At 29.0% G+C, this 20997-nt stretch overlaps 1 protein-coding gene across 1 annotated transcript in view; it reads left to right on the top strand.

Moving 5' to 3' along the window:
• Positions 1-20997, top strand: part of LOC126737504 (voltage-dependent calcium channel gamma-4 subunit) — a 361580-nt gene that overhangs the window by 112980 nt on the left and 227603 nt on the right. The window contains exon 2 of the mRNA XM_050442427.1: positions 11648-12161. Coding sequence (XP_050298384.1) covers positions 11894-12161 — 268 coding nt within the window. The 5' untranslated portion in view covers positions 11648-11893. The remainder of the gene's footprint in view (positions 1-11647; positions 12162-20997) is intronic.

The raw sequence follows: 20997 nt of genomic DNA, 5'->3' as shown, positions 1-20997 counted from the left end.
CCAAAGGCTTAATATGAACATTATGTTCCACCCCACACTATTATTTCATACGTTATGTAAGGCCTATAAAAGCCAGGTAAAGTATCATTAGATAGGAAGGTTCAAAATATTTAATTAGTTCAACAATAGACTTCCTAATGTCTTTGTTGTATGCTCTATCTATGCATCATTCCACCTTAAATTGCAATTAAGTATAAATAATGAATTTTTTTCAATACTAAGCTCTTGATAGTGAGGAAGAGTCAGCGTAAGGTCCAAATGCCATAGAATATGTTTTTTTTCAAACTTTACTGTTCAAAGATGATTTTAAACTATTTAAAAATTATTGGTAGGTTTTGTTCAACTTTTACATTTTTCCAGTCTTTACCTTTATATAATATTTCAGTGCCATCAGCAAAGAAAATTAATTTTTCATTAGATATAATATGAAATTAATTATTTATATAGAGTAAGATCCTCTAGTGCCTAGTGCAGTCCTTCGAGAAATTCTACAAATAAATTTCTCTTCTGATCTGAAATTGTATTTAATGTTTACTTATTTGGTTCGCTCAGACAAGTAACTCTTTAGCAGCCAGTTTCTAATGCCAGTCTCTTTCAGTATTTCCAGTAGTTTAGGATGATCGACAATGTTAAATGCCTTGGCTAAATCCACAAAGACAGACAAAGCTCTTTTTCAAAGAAAAATATTTATGTTATTCATAAGTTTAAGTAAAGCATCTTCCGTTGACTTGAAATTTTCATTCTTTCATTTCTTGCCTTCAGGATATAGATCCTATCCTAGGAGACCCAAAATCTCGACTTCTTGGTTGGTTTTTTGGACAAATCCCTGTCCCAGTCCTCTAATATTTTCAGTATCATTATAAAATAGTGTTTTTCTATTGCAGTTTATCCAATTACACGTGAAAACCCTCATTTTATAATAATTCTGCGCTTATTCTTAAACTACGTTACACATTAAACTACATTTTACATTTAAAAGCGTTCTGACCATTGCAAAGTCAAGAACTCATGCATTCTTAACTGCTGAACCCATATTCTATCTAAAGTGGTTTTTTGGTGCCAAAAAATAGGCTATTCAAAAAAATTACATTCAGTCCTTACTTATAGCTTACTGTACAATATTTTCCGTTTAATGATAATAAAAGTAAGTATTAAACGGGAAACTCTAGTATCTTACGTAATATAACAGAGACAACATCAATGTTTTACCCTTTTCCATCATACGTTAGATTAAGATGGGGATATACTGTACAAGAATAGAAAATTACTGCCCTAATATTACAGACAGCATCGTAACAACTCGACTTGGCGACTCACATTTAAGTGCAAATCCTGGTCAGTAACCATAAACGTCACTCAATTACGAAAATTAAGTGCCCATATAATAATTATTAATTCAGTTCGTTAACATCCTAAAGGGACGACGAACAAGTCAATAATTCCCCGGCAAACATTTGTATTAATAGCGAAAGCTGATTCGGGGACCAAAGAAAACCTATTGAACGCTACTACGGGCCATAAATTAAAGACAATTTCGTCCATTTTGCGAAAATCCCGCGGGCGCGATATATTTCATGGATTTCGGCTAAATCTTACGTACATTTTCCGCTGATAACGCCTAGTGCAGTTTTAGTCTCGGCTTACACCACCGGATAGATTTAACCGGATGATAAAGGGCCGGTTATCTATTTTTCTTTTTTCGGGACAGTTGTTGATATATGTATGTGGATTTTGTTATATTATTTTTTTATAAATAAGCTCACTATTATTTAATTATGCATAACTTAAATGAATATGATGCATCTTTTCCTATATAGCAATTCAAGTTAAGATAATTATTGATACAGTAGTGAAAACAAGTAGAGAACCCTTTAATAGTGTTTGTATGAACAAACAATACATTAGTCCAGAACCTCAAAACTTTTTAAATAGTGCTAAAATGTATGAAATGCCAGTATTGTACATGCCTTTAAAGATTCAACAAGGATGTGTGGATGAAAAAAAAAATGAAAACTATTATTATTCTAGACTCTAAAAAATTCTGTGCTACTTCTATACTTTATATACTAAATAAACACAGAAAACATTTGCCGAAGAGGATATGCCATTGCGGTAGATTTCTCAACTAGACAACATTCAAAAACAATCTTCCAAGAGAGTAAAAAATTGATTTAACAAAAAAACATAACCGTACTTGAATGGCCATCTTAATCTCCCGACCTAAATCTCATTTAACAGAAAAATGAAGAATTAGGTTTAAAGCTACAGTATAACAATACCGCTCCAGCTAATGTTTGATCGGAATGTTCTAATTTTAACGATATGTGTTAATTTCATAATTGTTTACCAAATACCATTCATCATTTAACAATAATTTCATAAATCAATTATGTAGTTATGGAGGATATTTTAAAAATAAATAAAAATCAACAGCAATTATTTAATATTATATAATTAAAGTCGTCACAAGTTTCCCTAGAAACTCTTTAAAAATTGGTTGGTTGTATATCTAAAATATATTAGGCAGCCTTAGATGCTAAATAATATTCTACAAAATAGTGGAAAAAAGAGTTATTCCTTATATTTATAAAATAATAAAATTTACTCTACTTTTTTTAAGCCTTTACTTGAAAAATTTCTTATTGTTTAAAAGCAAAATAATTAAGTTTAAAAAAATAAAAAATACAATTTTAACTCATATTTCAATGCAATAATTTATTATGACTTTAATTGCAATTTATATTATTAAAAAAATATGCATAACTTAAATGGACCAGATGCATGTTTTTTTATGTAAAAGCTAAACCTAGAAAAACTCTTAAAATTTATTACGGTATCTTATAAATAATTGTATAGTAGACATTTTTAAGGGATTCGTGTAGTTATAGGGTCACAAAATAAGAGTTAAACACAATTCTTTTCCAAATTTTTAATTTAATGAACCAGAACATGGCAATTATACAAAAACAGCTTAAAATACAGTTTTGAAAATTTGAATACATATTCTTTAATTAATTTTATTAGACACCTGTTTAACCCTTAAAAGCGTGAATTTTTTCTTTTAAGTTAAATTATGTGTAATATTGTTCTTAAGGATCAAAGAGACCAGGAAAATTAATAAAAAAATTTTAAGGAAAAAATTATTATTTTTATTTTGAAAAAACTGATTGTTGCCAAATTTAATGGCTACATTATGACTTAAGTGTTGAATTTATTCATTATGAAATTTTTTGAAACAATTGTTGTTTTTATTTAGGCATAAAGCGACACCACATTTTTCACATTTTGTGCGGGTAAAGCCTTTACAGTTAGGGTACTTGCATCTCATTTCTAGATTTTCAATGACGGGTCAATGAGCAACTTGATCTGTGCGTACTTCTTTTGAAGGCACATATTGGTCCTCGACTGCGATTCGCCGCTATTTCATTTTCGACACTACTGCTTGGCCTTCCATGCTTATTAGGTGCACCCTTCCCTACACTGCATAAACATTTTGCAATCTCGGCCCTAAAGTCTGCCTGATTTAGAGTTTTTTTTCCTTTTTCTTGGTATACCCTTTTGTACAAAAGCTAAGCATTTACAATGGTCAAATTCAAGAAATGATAGAATATTCTTATGTATACCATTTTCGACTTTTTCTTTGTAGTTTATATCGTCCCACCATGCTGTCTAATAAATCTACCTCACCCATATGCCTGTTATATTCTCAAATTACATATGGGCAGTCTACTTCAATTATTTTCTTCTCTTTTCTGTCATATTTGTTGACTTATGTTAAGGGTTCTTTTCCTGCAAAGGAAGAGATCAGAGCCACATACTTATTATCTTTCCATATTACGTTGGAAACATCAACTCCATCAATGGTTGAAACATATTCCTTAAGAATTCAAAATTTTTGTTTTTTAAAAATTCAATAAATAAGATCCTATTGGAAGAACAGACTAGGTTATAAGTTTTAAAAGTCACATAAATAAATTTAAGTACTTAAATAAGATCAATATTATAATAACTTCGATGTTGAGATTTTTTATTTGATTTTTTTTTTATTTTATATTGTTTCTAATATTCTGCTACGCCCTGACTTACCCCTAAAATCTAACTGTCATTAAGACTCGTTTTCCTTCTGCGCGCTCCCATTCTCTTCAGAACTCTTACTTTTAATTTGTCTTTTTGTTTTCTTTTGTTTTTTTTTGGGAATTATTCTATTAAGTAGTTTTTTATTTATTTCTCTTTGCATACTTTATATGTACTATTTTTTTAATTTATTTTTTGTATTTATTATAGTAGCTATTTATTAGGTTAAGGGTCCTTTCGCAGGCGTCCGCTCAGCGGTCACTGTTACCGGTTTTGTAATCGTGAATTGGTCCTTTTTTGTCAACTGTGTATATTATGTGTAACTAAATGATACATGCATTTTTTACTTTTGGCAAAATAAACAATTTTGAATTTGAATTTGAACTTAGTACCCCGGGTGGACTTTTTTAGAGCGGCTTCCGTAGAAAGTTTGCAGTCCGTTACCCTATTGCGCCTGACTGTACCCAATGAACTTTCCTTCCTTGGCAAGATATATCATAAGCGGAATGCTAGTGTAGTAGTTTAAAAATTAATACACTTACTTCTCAGTTAATTTTATTATACACCCATTCTTGAGTTATTTAAAGAAATTGACACATTTTGAGTGAAACTTTATTTTTGAGAAAAAATTTTTTCTTATGATAAAACCAAAAAATGGACATAACTCAGAAACTACTAAAAATATGGTTTTAAAAATTTGTACACATATTCCTAAATTAATTTTATTAGATACCTATTTTAGCGTTTTTCCAAAAAAATTTAAGCAATTTGAGCAAAAATTTTTTTTTGGAAAAGATGATTTTTTTTATTTAAAAAAAAACAAAAAATGGCCAGAACTCAAAAACCAATAAAAATATAATCCTAAGAATTGGTAGACATATTCCCCAATTAATTTTATTAGATACCTATTTCAACGTTTTTTCAAAAAATTAAAATATTTTAAATAACATTATTTTTGTTATGTTAAAAAAACAGAAAATAGCAATAACTCAAAAACAACCTAAAATACAGTTATGAAAATTTGTACACGTATTACCTAATTTATTTCATTAGATACCTATTTCAGCGTTTTAAAAAAAAAAAATAAAACATTTTAAGGAAGATGACTTTTTATATTGAAAAATCCAGAAAATGACCATAACTCGAGAACACCTTTAAACATAGCTTCGAAAATTTATGCACATACTGCCCTGTCAATTATCTATTACATACCTATTTTATTGTTTTTCAAAAAGAAAAAAACATTTTAAGAAAAAAAATTATTTGTCAGGAAAATGTTTGTTTTTTAATAAAAAATCCAGAAAACTGCCATAACTCGAAAACCTTGCTAAATACAGTTTTAAAAATGTTTCCACATATTCTTCAAGTAATTTCAGTAAACACCTAATTCAGCTTTTTTTTTAAATTTAAAACAGAAAATTTTTTGTGTAGTAAAAGATCAAAAATTAAGAATTAAAATTACCATGGCAGACCTTTCCTAATAAATATTATATTTTTTTATTTGTCAAAAATTTCGAAAAAATAACTGTAAAATTTTGATTATTTATGGCAAGCGATTTACACATAACATATATCCTAAAAAATCACTAATAAGCATAAATATATAAAACAGAGTTAATCTACTAAAATAAAAAAATGTGCTTTAAGTCCTTTTCAAATTTATCATTATTAAAATTGAAGAAAGTGCCATAATTAGTTGTATGAAAGGGGACAAAGAGAAACATCCAATAAATTCAAATTAAATTAAAAAAGTAACAACATCATGAAGCACTATAGACAGAGTCCGCATTAATGTAATAATTTTTTAAAGTATAGTATGATTTTTATTAAAAAAGACACAAAGCATTTTTTTAATTTAAATTAATCCGATCTTTAAATGCTGCTAAACTTTATTATTTCCAGTCAGAAGAATTACATGGCATATGATTTTCTGTAGTTTAAGGGTTTTTAAATAAGGATCAACCATAACATGACAGACCTTTTTTCCATAAGAGAAACAGTCGAAATGACTTAAAAATAAAAATTTATGCATAACTTAAATGGACTTGATGCATCTTTTTATATATAGTAGTTAAAGCTGCGACAACATTTCTACAGCATCTTATAAATTATTGTATTTTTAAATGGAACTTTCTAAGAAAAGGTGGCAGACTTCACTATGACCAACCATTTTCCAATAAGAATATCAGTCATTTATAAAATTACAAATTTAAAAATGCAAACATTTTAATATATAAATTGGTCAAACTCTTTAAAGTTCCTTATATTATATTACAGTAAAAAGTACACAAATACCATTATTTCCTTTAAAAGTACAAAATAACATAAATATATATTTCAATTCTGGTTGTGTTTACTCAGAGGACGATATACATTTACCTTATGTAAATAATGTAACGCAATATTTTGATGTCTTGCAAACGAGCATAAATTGAAAACACGAACTGAAAATATTTAAAATAATGGAGTTCGCGGATATAGCCGCTAGGCTTCGCTTATATTGGATAGATTTCAATTTATAATATTTACCCGTATATGTTCTAGAAAGTTTTTTACTACAGACTGAACGTTTCCTAGAGTCAATTAATAATAATGCACCATTAAACAGAGAAACAGTCTTAGGAATGCTTTTGCAAATTTTCCAAATAAATACTGTTGCCCTCAATGTCCAATATTTGCAACAGCATCAATTTCTGCTATGTTTGTTTTTCTTTGTTCATCATACAAACAAGGGAACGCGAATCCTAAATATTGAACGTCGAGGGGGCACAATACGAGTTTCCATCTATTGTAACATGTTGTTTTAGGCTTCGATTATACTCAGACGAAACGGTTATTCGTTTTGGGGGCCGTAATTGAAAATTTTTGGATGATTATTACATACACCCCCTCTTGAAATAATTTGCAAATCAAATCAGCTAAAAGGAAATGATCTATCCGGAGTAGCTGCAGTAATGAATAATCCGTGATTTTAATACTAAAACGTACTCGTTGATAAATTGCTTAAAGAGATTACTTGCTTTCTCTCATTTCCGATAACTCGTCATAGTGACTTATAGATGAGCGATCCTAACTTTTACACAAAGCCTAAGGTACATTAATCTTGTGTTGCTACCCTTCGGTTGCTGCTGCATTGCGGCTAATCTGCTTACAAAAGGGACTACTTTTATTATGTTGCTTTTACTTCAGATTTTACAGTGAAAAAACATTGTTAAAAAGAATGGCGAAAGCTCTATAAACGACCATTAATAAGGTTTTTAATAAAAAAGTTAGGGTAAGGGGGTTTTTCAAAGATAATCCTGTAATTTTTGGATTATCTTATAAATAATGGTATTCTATAAGTTACCCTATTTTTTAAAGCCTATAATAAATGTTGATTTTAATTAAAAAAATACTTTCCTAGTTTGTAGCACTAAGGTAGTAGCACTCGATCTAAAAAACTTAATAATTTTCAATCATAAAAAATACAATTTTATGCATAACTTAAATGGCCGCGGTACATCTTTTTATATATATTTAGGGTAAAAAAAGGAGGATTACATGCAGAAGGCCAGTTTTTCCTAATTTACTCTTTAAGAGCAATTTTTGCCCTTACAAAGTCGATTCCCTTTACAGGAAAAATTCTTGTAAAATCTAGATTTTCTCGTGAAAAATCTATTTTTAAAACTACGTGGGTGCAAAAATAAACCCACTGCTCCCTGCTAATTATTATCCCTAAGGGTTGGTCGGGAGAATTTGCTATTATAGATTGAATTGTAGCAGAAATTTTAGGGAGCAAACTATATATATATATTTTAGTAATTTTAAATCTTAATTTATCCCTAAAATATAGCTGTAGCTGTAATATAAAATAAAGCTTAATGGATGGGCGATAATTTCTATTACCAGCTCCAATAATTTCCCGGGAAGTTAATTTTTAATTTCCACCCCTTTAAATTTGAATTTGTTTTTAAAAATGTACGGTTTTCCAATTATTTGAAAATTTTTCAATTTGTTCTTTCTGAGGGATTTTTAATTACTGTTGTTATGAATCAATGTGGATTTGATTGACTAAAAATGCACTAATTAAATTTGTTTTTACATAGCAAGCACTTTTTGCTCATAATTGAAGCGTATTTTGGACCATAATAAGTAAAACTAATAAATTAGATTACATTTAAAGTTAAAATTCGAGAAAATTTAGAAAGAAGAAGTTAGTTTTATTTAAATACTCTTAATGGTTTTACAGTATTTTAAAATGAAGTTTTTGTTTTTAAAATATCCGAGACATTCCTTAACATTGCACTGGATATTTTTAAGACATTTCTGGGTTATCTATAGGATGTAGAAAATCCCTCTAATACTTTTTTTTAAAATTTAAGTGTAGCAACAAAAGCTATAAAAAATTAGTTTATAAAAAATAAAAACTACTATAATATTGGTTATAATAGTTTTAATTTTTTATAATAGTAATAATTTTTAAGGTTTCACAGAATTTTCAAAATATTTTCCTGGCAAAGGTTTTTCTTGAATGAATGTCTCACTGTGAAGTTTAACAAGATATTTATAGAATTCTTCTTATTTTGCCTAAAATTGAAAATTAATTAAATATAAAATAAAATTTTATTAAAATCCTATAAAATAAAAAAAAAAATTAGTTTTAGAAAAAAGGGTATTTTTGGCCGAAAATATATCAGCTTTAAGAGAAGCTAGAATTAACACTGGGTATCTACTATACTACAAATTAATGGGCAGAATAATGTCTTAGAGGGAGATGCACTTTTAGCATTAAATGTTTACATAAAAATGACAGTTTATTAAAAAGTGTGATGCATTATTATTTTCAGGATAATGGATGCTATCTTAAAAATAAAAATTTAGGTTTGTACATATAATAATTGAAGGCAAATTAAAAAAACCTTAAATTTAATTAAATGACATTTAAGCAATAAAATAACTAATTATAAATACTTAAATTATTAGATCTTCTGTTAAACAAAGGCAGAGTTAACAGTAAAATACTATAGTAAAGAGAAATGTGTAAGTGTAATGTGTATGAGCTTTTGATGAGCTTTTGATAAAATAATTGTTTTTTCTCGGATATCTTCGCAAGTATTTTGGAAAATTTGATGATTTTTTTAAAAATTTGATATTTTTTTCAATAAGAAGTTTCAATAATTTCTCAAAATACAATAAAATCTTAAATAATCCTCTGTTTTATGCATATTTATTAATGAGAAATAAAATATTTATTATTTTATAAATTAACAATAATATTGTATACTATAAAAAATTAATTTTAAACTTAGAAAATTGAAATATAGATTGGAAAATTATTCTATGAACGTTTCGGGTGTCCCTGGTATGTCACTTATTAACGGCCATTTTGAATCGCCACGTTACAACTGTAGGCGGGGCTTAGCGTGGACAGAACCGACGCGCATCGACCACGTGGTATCACGAAGTATACTAAGGGGCGTGGCTTTTCTTTTTTAAATTATGAGGGTTATTCAAAAAGTAAATGAAGGATTTTTTTGAATTAAAGCATTTTTGCTCGACATTTTTTAGGGTCAGTTCAATCTTTCTTTAAATACTCTGAGAATTTCCATTTTATAAGAAAATTACAAAAAAAATTAACGTCATATCAGAATTATCCTATATTATACATTATAATGTGATAATATATGCCCTTCATCAGAAAGAGAGTTGCTAGAAAATATTTTGTCAGATCTCTTTTTAGTAAAATTCTTTAAGTAAAAAAACATATTTTTTAATCATAATTTTGCTCTTAAAGAGACGTGATTAATAGTATCAAAAGCGAAAAATCCAGAAGTACCAGTGGTGTTGAAATTTTGTTATCACTTGCATTATAATGTGATTCCTATTATACCCTTGAAAAAAGGCTATTATGTACTTGGATATCGCTTTTATTCATCAAAATATTATAAATAATATAAGTTCACCATTAGAATAAATAACTATTGGAAATAAGTACACCTGTTTTAATAAATCACTTGTAAATGCTGCTAAAACAATTCGGTTTAAAAGGTAAATCACATAATAAAATAGTCCAGTCTTTGCCATGGTGGTAAGAGTTCTGGTGATTTTTATAGGAAAAGTATCTTGGCACGTGGAATAATGTATAACAAAGAAAAACTGCTGTTAAATTTTCTATAAAATAAGTATTTATTAGAATTGTAATATGCATAACATAAAGATGCTTCTGAAATGAAAAATCCAGGTTTGTACCAATACAAAACATGATAATGCATGTTTAAAAACGTCTAATTTGATGTATAAATGAAGGTTTATTAAAAAATCGTAAAAATGTTTTTTTTTTAATTTTTAAATAATGTTTACAAAACTACTCAATCCAGCCTTTTTTTTTAAACTAATCGACTGTGTTTTTTTTTTGTTTTTTTACTGGCTTTTGGTATTTTTTTTTATTTTCAATTTGGCAATAAGGTTTTGCCTGAACATCATGAGTACAAACTTTAACAAGATATTTATGGGTTATAAGATGTAATTAAAGTTTTCTTAATTTGAGTGTAGCAGTTTTTAACAAAATTTTTAAAAAATCTATTTTTCACAATTAATATCTTGGAATTCCAGGCAGTTAAAAAAACATCTAATAAAAATATGTTTTCTCTTAGGCAGTTTAGCTTATTTGGTCCTTAACTGCCTGCAATAGAAGAAATCATATTTTCTTTCAGGCAGTTGCAGAAAAATCCAAAAAAAAAATTTTTTTTCAATAATTGCATGAAATAGACTATTTTATTTAATTTTATTCTAAGGCAATTGAAGAAAAATGTAAAAAAAGTATATTATATTTCAGACAGTTATAATTTCTTCATTCTCAGATTTCTGGAATACATAAAATAATACTTTCTTTAAGGCAGTCACAGAAAAAAATGTTTTTTCTCAGCAACTGTCTGGAAAACTTTTGTCCCAACCTAACCCAACCCTATAAAATCCAAATAAGCCTAACCCAACCCAATCGTAAATACAAAGAATATAGAAGACAACAAATTTTTTTTTGGAATATTATATCAATTATTCATCCTTCGCTTTTTTTTGCTTAAAATAGTCCAAGGAAGGTTAGATTCATATTTTATATTGAAAAATATTTAAAAACGGAGAAACCTACAATCTATCAGAACCATAAAATGTACCAACCTTTCAGCAAGTAGTTTTTAAATTAGTTTAGTTTAGAGTTATAAGTCACCACTTTGAGAGTACAAAGTTGAAGGATACAAGGAGAAACTTCTTTTAATGACTTAACTTAACCGATCTTCTAGAAGTAAGTTCCAAGACAAAAGCTAAAGAAAAATATGCAATTTTCCAAATATATTCCTCAGCTATCCATCCAAAAAATTAGACTAAAATAAACCAAGTTTTATAAAATAAACAAATATACTCAAATAACTCATCACTAATAGAAATCACCATTAGTAGCTAGTAGACCCTAGGAGCTATATCACTGGAACAGCCTCTACTAATCCCTTATATTTTTTACTGTCAGTATTAAAAAACATTAATGATAAACGTTTTAAAAAACCATAATTTTTTAATAAAATTTTCTTTTTTTTTCCAGAAAATCTGCACCCAATGAAAACCAGTATAGAAGAAGAAATTCACTGGATATAAATAACACTCAGAAAAAATCAATTTTAAAATGCGAAATTTCCAGATTCCCGAACACTAGACTAATAATTTAACACTCGTTTCCCTATATAAACACCGATTTAATTGGCAAATATGCGAACGAAATACTAAAGTGTTGCGTAACTAGATTGGGATGTTACAAGTTGCGGCCTGAATATCGCCACAACAAAAAAAAATGGCCCGAATAAACCATCAGAATGTTACGGATTGCGACGAACACGAATTTTTAATAAAACCGCTTAAACGTAAACTGGACGTTTTCTGGTTTTTGGTGCCGTTTTTATCGGTGTTTAGTGTCGCTAGTGTGTTGGTATCGATCAGTACCCAAGGATGGTTGAACACGTTGGAACGAATGCCGAATCCCGCGTATAATGGTTCCGGCGATATGGAGTTTCTATTTAAGAGAACCGTCTCCGGGTTGTTTTCTTATTGCTACACTAACCGTAAGTAGTTTTTTTCAATTTATTTTTGAAAATATCATTAAATTGTTGGAGGGAAGGATGAGAGTTGATCATTGATGGTAAAATTTGGAATAATGTACGAGTAAAACAGTAGAACATTGCCTTGATCAGAGGTGATATTAAATATAAGGTTAAGACTATAGTACTCGTATCTGATGCAGGTAAAATTTACATGCTTGTTGAGCTGTCAATTAGTGGCCACTTTCAATCATTCACCTCAGGATGAAAATGATAAATTTAAAAATTTTTTTGAACATTACTTAATAAGTTATTGATTTTAATGGGATTTTAATTTTGACATATTCACAAAATTTTTTTATAGTAACAAAATCTTAAATAGTATTTATAGTAATGGTTTTAACTAAGCAATAAAGAGACCTACTGGAATAACGCTAAGAAATTAGACACTTATCAGTGTCTGTTCTCTTGGCCTTAATAAATATTGATTACTTAATTTCAGATTCTCTTCAACAAAAATCCATCCAGCCTCTAAAAATAGCGATAATTCCATTATATCACTTACTATTGGTAAATAAAAAGAACCACAAGTGATCGAAGGTCTCTTAAACATTATAGATTACAGATAGATCGAAGAGCGTTTTATGTAATTTATTTTGGGTAAGATCATCAAAAAAATGCACGGGTTGCGTGTGGTTCAGAGCATCATCGGAACATTTTGATTAATATTGGATATGATAAGTCTATAGGTGTTTTTAAGGCATGATGATTTTAATTAAATGATGAAACATTTGCGGCTTTGTTTAAGTAAAATTTGTTGTTATTTATGATGATGTCTGATACTAGAAACACATGTAATTTAACTTTATTTGTTCACAGTAAGTGTAATAATGAAAGTTTTTTTTTAATTTTGGTTTATAAAGTTAATTTTTTTAATTTCTTTTTTTGCCAGTTTATTTTTATTTTTGTAATTTTAATTTTATACAGATAATTGCAAAAAAATCAATTATGTAAAGAGGGCATTTTTGATAATGAAACGTTATTTTTGTTCCACTTTTTTTAAGACTTTCTTTGATTTTTGTCCTGGCATTTCAAGGAACTGAAAATAGTTTTTAATAAGTAACCTTTGACCTTTGCCTCCACGCATTTTAAAAGTAAATTTTTTAAGTAGCTCAAGCAACGCACGATAGTTAAATAAACGTTTATTTTTGGTTTACACCAGATGTACATTTTTACTTTTTTTTTCATTTTTAACTTTTTATCAATGGCATCCCTAAGGGATTTATCATAAATATTCTTTATTAAAAAAAAAATACGCTACTGGGTTTTTCTAAAATAAATTTAATTTTTGTTTAGTATAATTATTGTTTCATACATGCTACTGAATTTTCCATTTTTTTCTAGATTTCTTTGTGTATGATATTCTATTATTCCACTATAAGATATATACGTGTCTGAAAATTATATCGTATCCTACACAGTGGCATATATGTGATATCGGAGTCATTTTATTATACAGGGTGTCTCCTTTTTCATAGTGACAGTATTGCTATCTCCTATACTATGAAAGATACGAGGGCGGTTAAATTAGAAAAAAGTTGCGGCATTTTATTCTGATTAAAAAAGTGTATTTAGATTTTTTATGCGACGTTTCGTTGTTTAAATATCATCATCAACTTTTTATTTTAAATATGGACCTGGATTTTTTATTTTATATTTAAAAAGAATTTTTATTTTCCTTTTCAACAATGTATAACTTAAATGTCTGTCTCGACGTTTCGGTATAAAAATAGCAGTTTTCAAGCTTTTTTCTTTAATACGGACCTGATTAGTATTTACAAAATTAAAATACCTTTTGAATGCATATACCTATTTATCTTCAATATCAAACATAAAATTTTAAAACTACAGTGCCCTTTTTTTTGTGGGTAAGAAAAAGAATTTCGATAATTTGGTATGGTTCTTTTAATTTACGAGTACTTGTTTTAGATTTAGAAGGGGAATAATAAATGTGTAAATAAAATAGAATTTTACACTTTTAATAAGAAATATTTTATTTACTTTACAAACAAATGACAAACGTGTATTAACCAAAAAAATAACAAAACAATGCGATTTAACTAAAGAAACAACATTCTCTTTATATAAATTAGTCAAGAAAAGTTGCTGTTTTTCTTGCTTATAAAGCAGTTTTTTACAAATAACATTTACACTATTTACAAAAAATTTTCGAAGTGACCCCCATTATGTTCAATGCATTTTACGGTCCTTAATTCTAAATTCTCTATTGAGCGGGTTAATTATTCGGGCTTTAAATCTCTAAATGCAGCAGTGACCTGATGTGTTAACACCTCCATATTATTTATTTCACTGTTATTAACTTTATTTTTTAAAAATCCCCATGAGAAGTAATCCAGAGGATTAAGGCATGAGGAACGAGGAGGCCACCTTACAGGACCATTTGTTCCTACCCAGCAATTAGGCAAATTTGTGTCGAGAAAATCTCGGGCAACAGCGGAATTGTGAGCGGCACAGCCATCCTGCATAAACCACCGAATACTTCTTAATGTTTCCAATGGAATTTCACCCATAACTTCCGTCAATAGGTTAACGTACCTTTCACCATTTAAATTTCCATTAATAATTTTGGGACCTATTAGCCTATTATCGATGATTCCGCACCACATATTAAGACTAAATCGATTTTGGATTTAGTTTCTTCTAGTAAATGTGGGTTATTTTGCGCATATAAATGCTTATTTTTTCGATTAAACATGCCACTATTAGTGAATGTAGTTTCGTCGGTCCATAAAATGGTCGTAGAGAACATCGGGTCTGCATTTACCATCTCTTGATACCAACGGCAGAAAACAAGTCTGCGTTCTGAATCACCTGGATGCAGTTTCTGAACCGGTTGGAACTTGTAGTCATGATACCTGTGTTTCTTTAAAATTTTTCCGACCACTGAAGGATGTATCCCACATTCAGAACCTATAATTCTTAATGAAGACTCCGGATAAAGATGAATTTGAGCTAAAATATTAACATCGTTGTGTGTATTCTTGGCACGGTTTTTTCCGCGTTTTTTTGATACACATCCAAATTCGGTAAGGTTTCTTGAAACCAAATAGAAAGTTGTCCGCGCTGGAGCAGTTCTGTTTGGATATAATCTAGCATACTCCCTTACTGCATCATCAACCTTTCGATAACATCTTATAAAAACATCGCACATGTCCTTTTTTTCACTATCACTATACCGTACCATTTTACAACTTGTATTTATTTTGTTAATATTGAACTAGGAAAATAGCTAAGGAAACAACCAAAGCTTTTAAACTAATTTAAGAAACTAACTTACGGCAAAACGTTAAAATATCAAAGTAATATTTTAATAATTTTGTTGTAATTAATAATAATAATTGTTGTCGTAGCTACGACATATTTTTGTTTTCATGGCCTACCTAAATAAGTCACAGCCGTAATAAATCTGACATTGTTATAAAGTTTGAACCATTCGGCAAGCACGGTTCCATTTTCATTAAAGGTGGCTCTCCATGCAGCTAACCACATTAAAAAATATCAGCCGCAGTTGATGTTAGTGAATAATATTAGCAGCTAACCCAACTCAACCCAAATCTGCCGTATTTTAATTTTGTAAATACTAATCAGGTCCGTATTAAAGAAAAAAGCTTGAAAACTGCTATTTTTATACCGAAACGTCGAGACAGACATTTGAGTTATACATTGTTGAAAAAGAAAATAAAAATTCTTTTTAAATATAAAATAAAAAATCCAGGTCCGTATTTTAAAAAAAAAATTGATGATGATATCTCAAAAACGAAACGTCATATAAAAAATCTAAATACACTTTTTTAATCAGAATAAAATGCCGCAACTTTTTTCTAATTTAACCGCCTTCGTATCTTTTATAGTATAGGAGATAGCAATAAGTCCCTATGAAAAAGGAGACACCCTATATATTGAAGGTGTAGTAATCGAGTGTAAAAACTAGCTATGTAAATTCCTTGTCAATTTTTTTTAATGATTAAATATTCTCCCTTGTGTAAACAGAATCGTATAGAACTTTAGGGTTGTATGAGAAAAGTACAGGAAAACTGTAGATTTTTTTATCACCTATAATTTTCTTAAATAGCATTTTTTCCTTAGATAATTATTTTCTGCAAAAAAAAACGTTTTTCATTAATCTTACCCTTGCCCCCCCCCCACCCACCCCACACAACTTACCAGTAAGAAATAGTTTTCAAAAATCATTGTTTTTCAAAAAAAAACTAATGAATAACACCTGATTTCGTCGTTAATATTTAATCTAATAAAACAGTTTGTTTATCTAAATTACATATAATTTTATATATGTATATTAATAAATATTTAATACAAAAACAGTGCTTTTGGATTAGATATTATGAACGAAAAACAGTGATTTTTCAAAAAAATTTCCTACTGGTAAAATGTTTGGGGTGGGTGGGGGGGCAAGGGTTGTGTTAATAAAAAACAATGTTTTTGCAGAAAATATTCAAAATTTAATTAAATAACACTGTTTATTTAAATTTGATATAATTTTATGTATAATTATTTAGTATAAAAACAGCATTATTAAATTGGACAAAATTATTGTAAAAATTTACATTTCTTTAATTTTCTTATTATTAAATAATTCAAATTAATCCTTAATTAAAAAAAATATGGAATAATCATTAGAATGATATAAAAAATTATACTTACTTACTACTAAAATTTACATTACTTTTAAACTTTCACCCCATTTTCAACTTTTAGCACCAACATTGGAATACCTCTGCTTACTAATATTAAGAAAAAAATCTCGCTTCATTCCTCATTCGACCCTTTTAATACACACCAACCCCTTAATCACCCTCGGTGATCAATTGCTATTGCACAAAACTTCACGGGAATTGTACTATTAACACTCGATCTCAATCAATTTCGATCCTAACTTTTAATATACGAAGTTCGTTTTTAATCCTTTATACTTTTCTAAGCAAGTCTTAAAACAAAAAAAAATAAAAATTGTTACTTATGTGAAAATGATAAATGTTTAACAGTAAAGTCTCGAATTTCAACTAAAATTACATAAAACGGATTCATGCCCATTTAAGTTATGCCTTAATAAATCCCTTTTCTTTTTTATTATTCCTGTAAATCCTAAAGAGTTTTTATTTCAATTTTTTTTTATCCTTGACATTTTCATTTAAAAGTAAAATGTTACTCCACACCGCGGGTGGAAAACTCGTCAAAGACGTTAGTCAAATTTCACACGACAACCAGGGCGATATTTTCATATTCCTCCCACCCCATCGTTTTCGTTTTTTTTCGGCGGGTACACTTTATATTCCCGCGGATATCTCACTTCAAAAACTGCGAATGACTACATATTGTGCCTAAGTGTTTTGTTTATGGCGGTATAAAAAAGTTTTCCGTGAAAAACCGCGAAGATTTTCAGAGGGAGCACATAATATAGTCAGGCCTAAAAATTGTTTTTTTTTGGGTTTATTTATGGAAAGTTTTAAGGGAAATAGGGCATGCCAATTTGAGAATATTTACACACTGCGTAGGTACGTCTGTAAACTGTTTTATAATAATTATTTAGAAGTTCTCTATTTATGTGTATAATATACTACCTACATAAACAAACCTAAGGTGTAATTTTTTTTATAAAGAAGTTATTTTTACGAAGAGATATTTTGAATTTCCCGAGGCATCTATACTTTCTTCTTGGTTTAATGGAGTTGTCATGTTAGAGGAAAATGTAAGGCGTGGGCATGAGAAATTATTTTTGTAACGTAAGAGTTTCACTTTTAATGGAATACTTAAACAGATAAGCTTTTCGTGTATGAGACTTGTCAATAATAAAAAAAAGTCTCTTGTATCCTTTTATGTTATGCTTTTTTTATACAATTTCATATGCAGATTCTTATAGGTATAAAGAAATCAAATAAAGGAGTCATTTAAATCAGGTTTATGATATAACTATGTAGGGTTGAGTGAAAACAAAATTGTATATAGCTTGAGGCATAAATAAAGATTAATAATAACATGAGTAATTAAAAACGAAATTTTTTAGTATATAAATCTCCCAGTTCCCTTCTTAGGTTTATACTCGAGTCATCATATTAATGGAAAAATCGAATTATAATGATTCTTGCCGTACGTAATTGAATAATCCACAATAGAAAAAGACAATTTTGAATTATTACTTGGGATCATAAAGAACTGAGAAAAATATATATATAAGTCACCAAACACTCGAGACTTTTCTCCTTTTCAGACCTATATCAAAATGCGGTTGCATTAACTCGAGTAAAGTTTTTAAACAGCATTTGGTCTTCCATTCTTAGTTCTGGTAAAAACTTCCGTTTTCCGTTTGCGAATATACTTCTTTGCCACCACCGTCGCTTTCTGCAGTTACGCGATTTTTTAATTTTCGTTAATAAAAACGTGCACCATGCGAGAACGAACTTTTCAGCAACAAGGTTCGCCGATGTTTTCCAACAATCATCGACGTTTGTTTGCCAACAGTTGATCAACTTTTGCTCAACAGTTGATCAACTTTTGCTCAACAATATTTGCTTAGTCTGTTCCCGCTTTAAGGAGAGCCAAAATCTCGAATTTTTGTCTCAGTTTTCCTTTTTTTAGATCAATATTATGGACTCATAATAAATAAAGAATCAAAATAAAATATTTGTTTTTTATTTAGAAAAAAGAACTAAAAATTAGTACATATTGTATAATACCCCTTATCCTAATAAACTTCCCCATATAGACTACTGCAATTTGATTGACCGTTTCAATTGTTTGTTATGGCTAATTGCAGTAACAATTTCAATTGCAAACCGGACTTGTACCAGTTGATATCGGAACCGAATTGATTTTGGTTATTTGAGATCCACTTCATTCGGTAAAACCCATATAACCGAGATTAGGCTGAATATTGAACATAGGAAATTACTTTAGTTAGTATATATCCTAAAAATAGCTCTAATATGAATTTATAAAGATTCATAAGTAAGGGAAATAAATCTTAAAAGTGAGTTAAACGAAAACCAAAAAGCTTTCAAAAGAACTGCCTTATTGCTTTATAAATCTTTATTATGTCGTGGTATATTGCTGACGCAAACAATATCTTAACACGTATAAATAAAGTTGCCATACTTTACATTCTCCTTTGCAAAGAAACCCGAGGAAGTTTTAGGATCCATATAAATTGGGTCCTAAATCAACTAATACCAAAAGAGGAAAAAATAAGTTTTTTCTTTCACAGAAAAGAAGAAGTAAATTAGCGCCGTATTTAAACAAAGGGGAAATTCTTTCACTTTATATGTTTCAAAGGCATCATCCCTTTTGTGGAAAAGGAAACAATGGGCTTTAAGAAAAGCAAAGGCTCTGGCTTAGCCGCTAAAATTATAATAATGAAAGTCACTAGGGCTTTTCTTAAGGAAATCGAGATTAACGTATTTAGGAAATGAATTTTTAATTTAAATTAGGGAATTTTTGTTTTCGAAAAATGTTTGGATATTTAGAAGCAGTGGCGGACCATACTTTAGGTCATGTCAAAGAATTTTTATTTATTGGATTTATTTTGATATTCACGTCCAGGCGTCTCAAAAATTGAAATATCTTTGGGACTATTGGATGTAGACAAATGAAAATGTATTTAGAGTATTAAAAAAACATTATTCCACAAAGGTTGTTAAAGGTTTTAGGTGACTGAAGTAAAACCGTTAGAGCTATTGACCTTCATCAATCTCTAGTCTGAATAATTCGATTTTCAAGTCCAGGCATCTCAAAAATTGAAATATCTCTTGGACTATTGTGTGTAGATAAATGAAATCAACTGTAGGGTATTAAGAAATGATTATTCTACAAGAACTGTTAAGGATGTTAAAGGACTGGAATAAACCTTTGGAGCTATTGACCTTAATCGACCTCTAGACCGAATAATTTGATTTTGTAGGAGACACGTCCCAAAAATGACTGAAATGACGAGACTGTTTGGTGTAAATAAATAATGTTAAATGTCAAGTATTAAGGAAACATTTGTTAACAAGGTTTGTTAAGGATATAAGGAGATTAGAGTGGAACCTTTGGAACTATTGACTTTCATTTACCTCTACTCCAAATAAGTTGATTTTTTAGTCCAGGTGTCTCAAAAATTAAAATATCTTTGGGACTATTGGATGTAGACGAATAAAAATATCTTTGGAGTCTTAAGAAAATATTATTCTACAAAGTTTGTTAAGGGTTTTAAGTGACTCGAGTAGAACCATTGAAGCTGTTGACCTTCATCAATCTCTAGTCTGAATAATTTGATTTTCTATTCCAGGCGTCCCAAAAATTGAAATATGTCCCGGACTGTTAGGTACAGATGATTAAAATCAACTTCATAGTATTAAAAAAATATTGTTCTACTAAGTTTGTTGAGTTTTTTAAGGGATTGGAGTAGAACCGTTGGAGCTGTTGATCTTCATTGACCTCTAGTCGAAAAAATTTTGATTTTTCTATTTCTTAACATGTTAAATATTTTTTCCATGTATTCCAGGCAATTTTAAAATTAGTTAAAATATCCCTGGAATATCACAAAAAATGACCCCAAATGCCTGGCAGGTAAAAACTCACCTGAAATGCCTGGAATTAAGTAAAAACGATTAAGAGCCTAGAATAGAATAAAAAATAACTCCAAATACTTAAAATCAAATGAAAACTTTCCTGGACGACATTAAAAGTTATTATTCCTTTTCCAGTTTTATTCCAGGCATTTTATGCAACATTTCAAATACCTAAGGCACATAAAAATGACTCAAAATGCTTGGAAGATGACTGA

The sequence above is a fragment of the Anthonomus grandis genome, chromosome 6 (assembly GCF_022605725.1).
Source record: "Anthonomus grandis grandis chromosome 6, icAntGran1.3, whole genome shotgun sequence".
Classification (NCBI taxonomy): Eukaryota; Metazoa; Arthropoda; class Insecta; order Coleoptera; family Curculionidae; genus Anthonomus; species Anthonomus grandis.
Note: the sequence above shows the minus strand (reverse complement) of the source record. Positions and strands in the feature narration are given on the sequence as shown.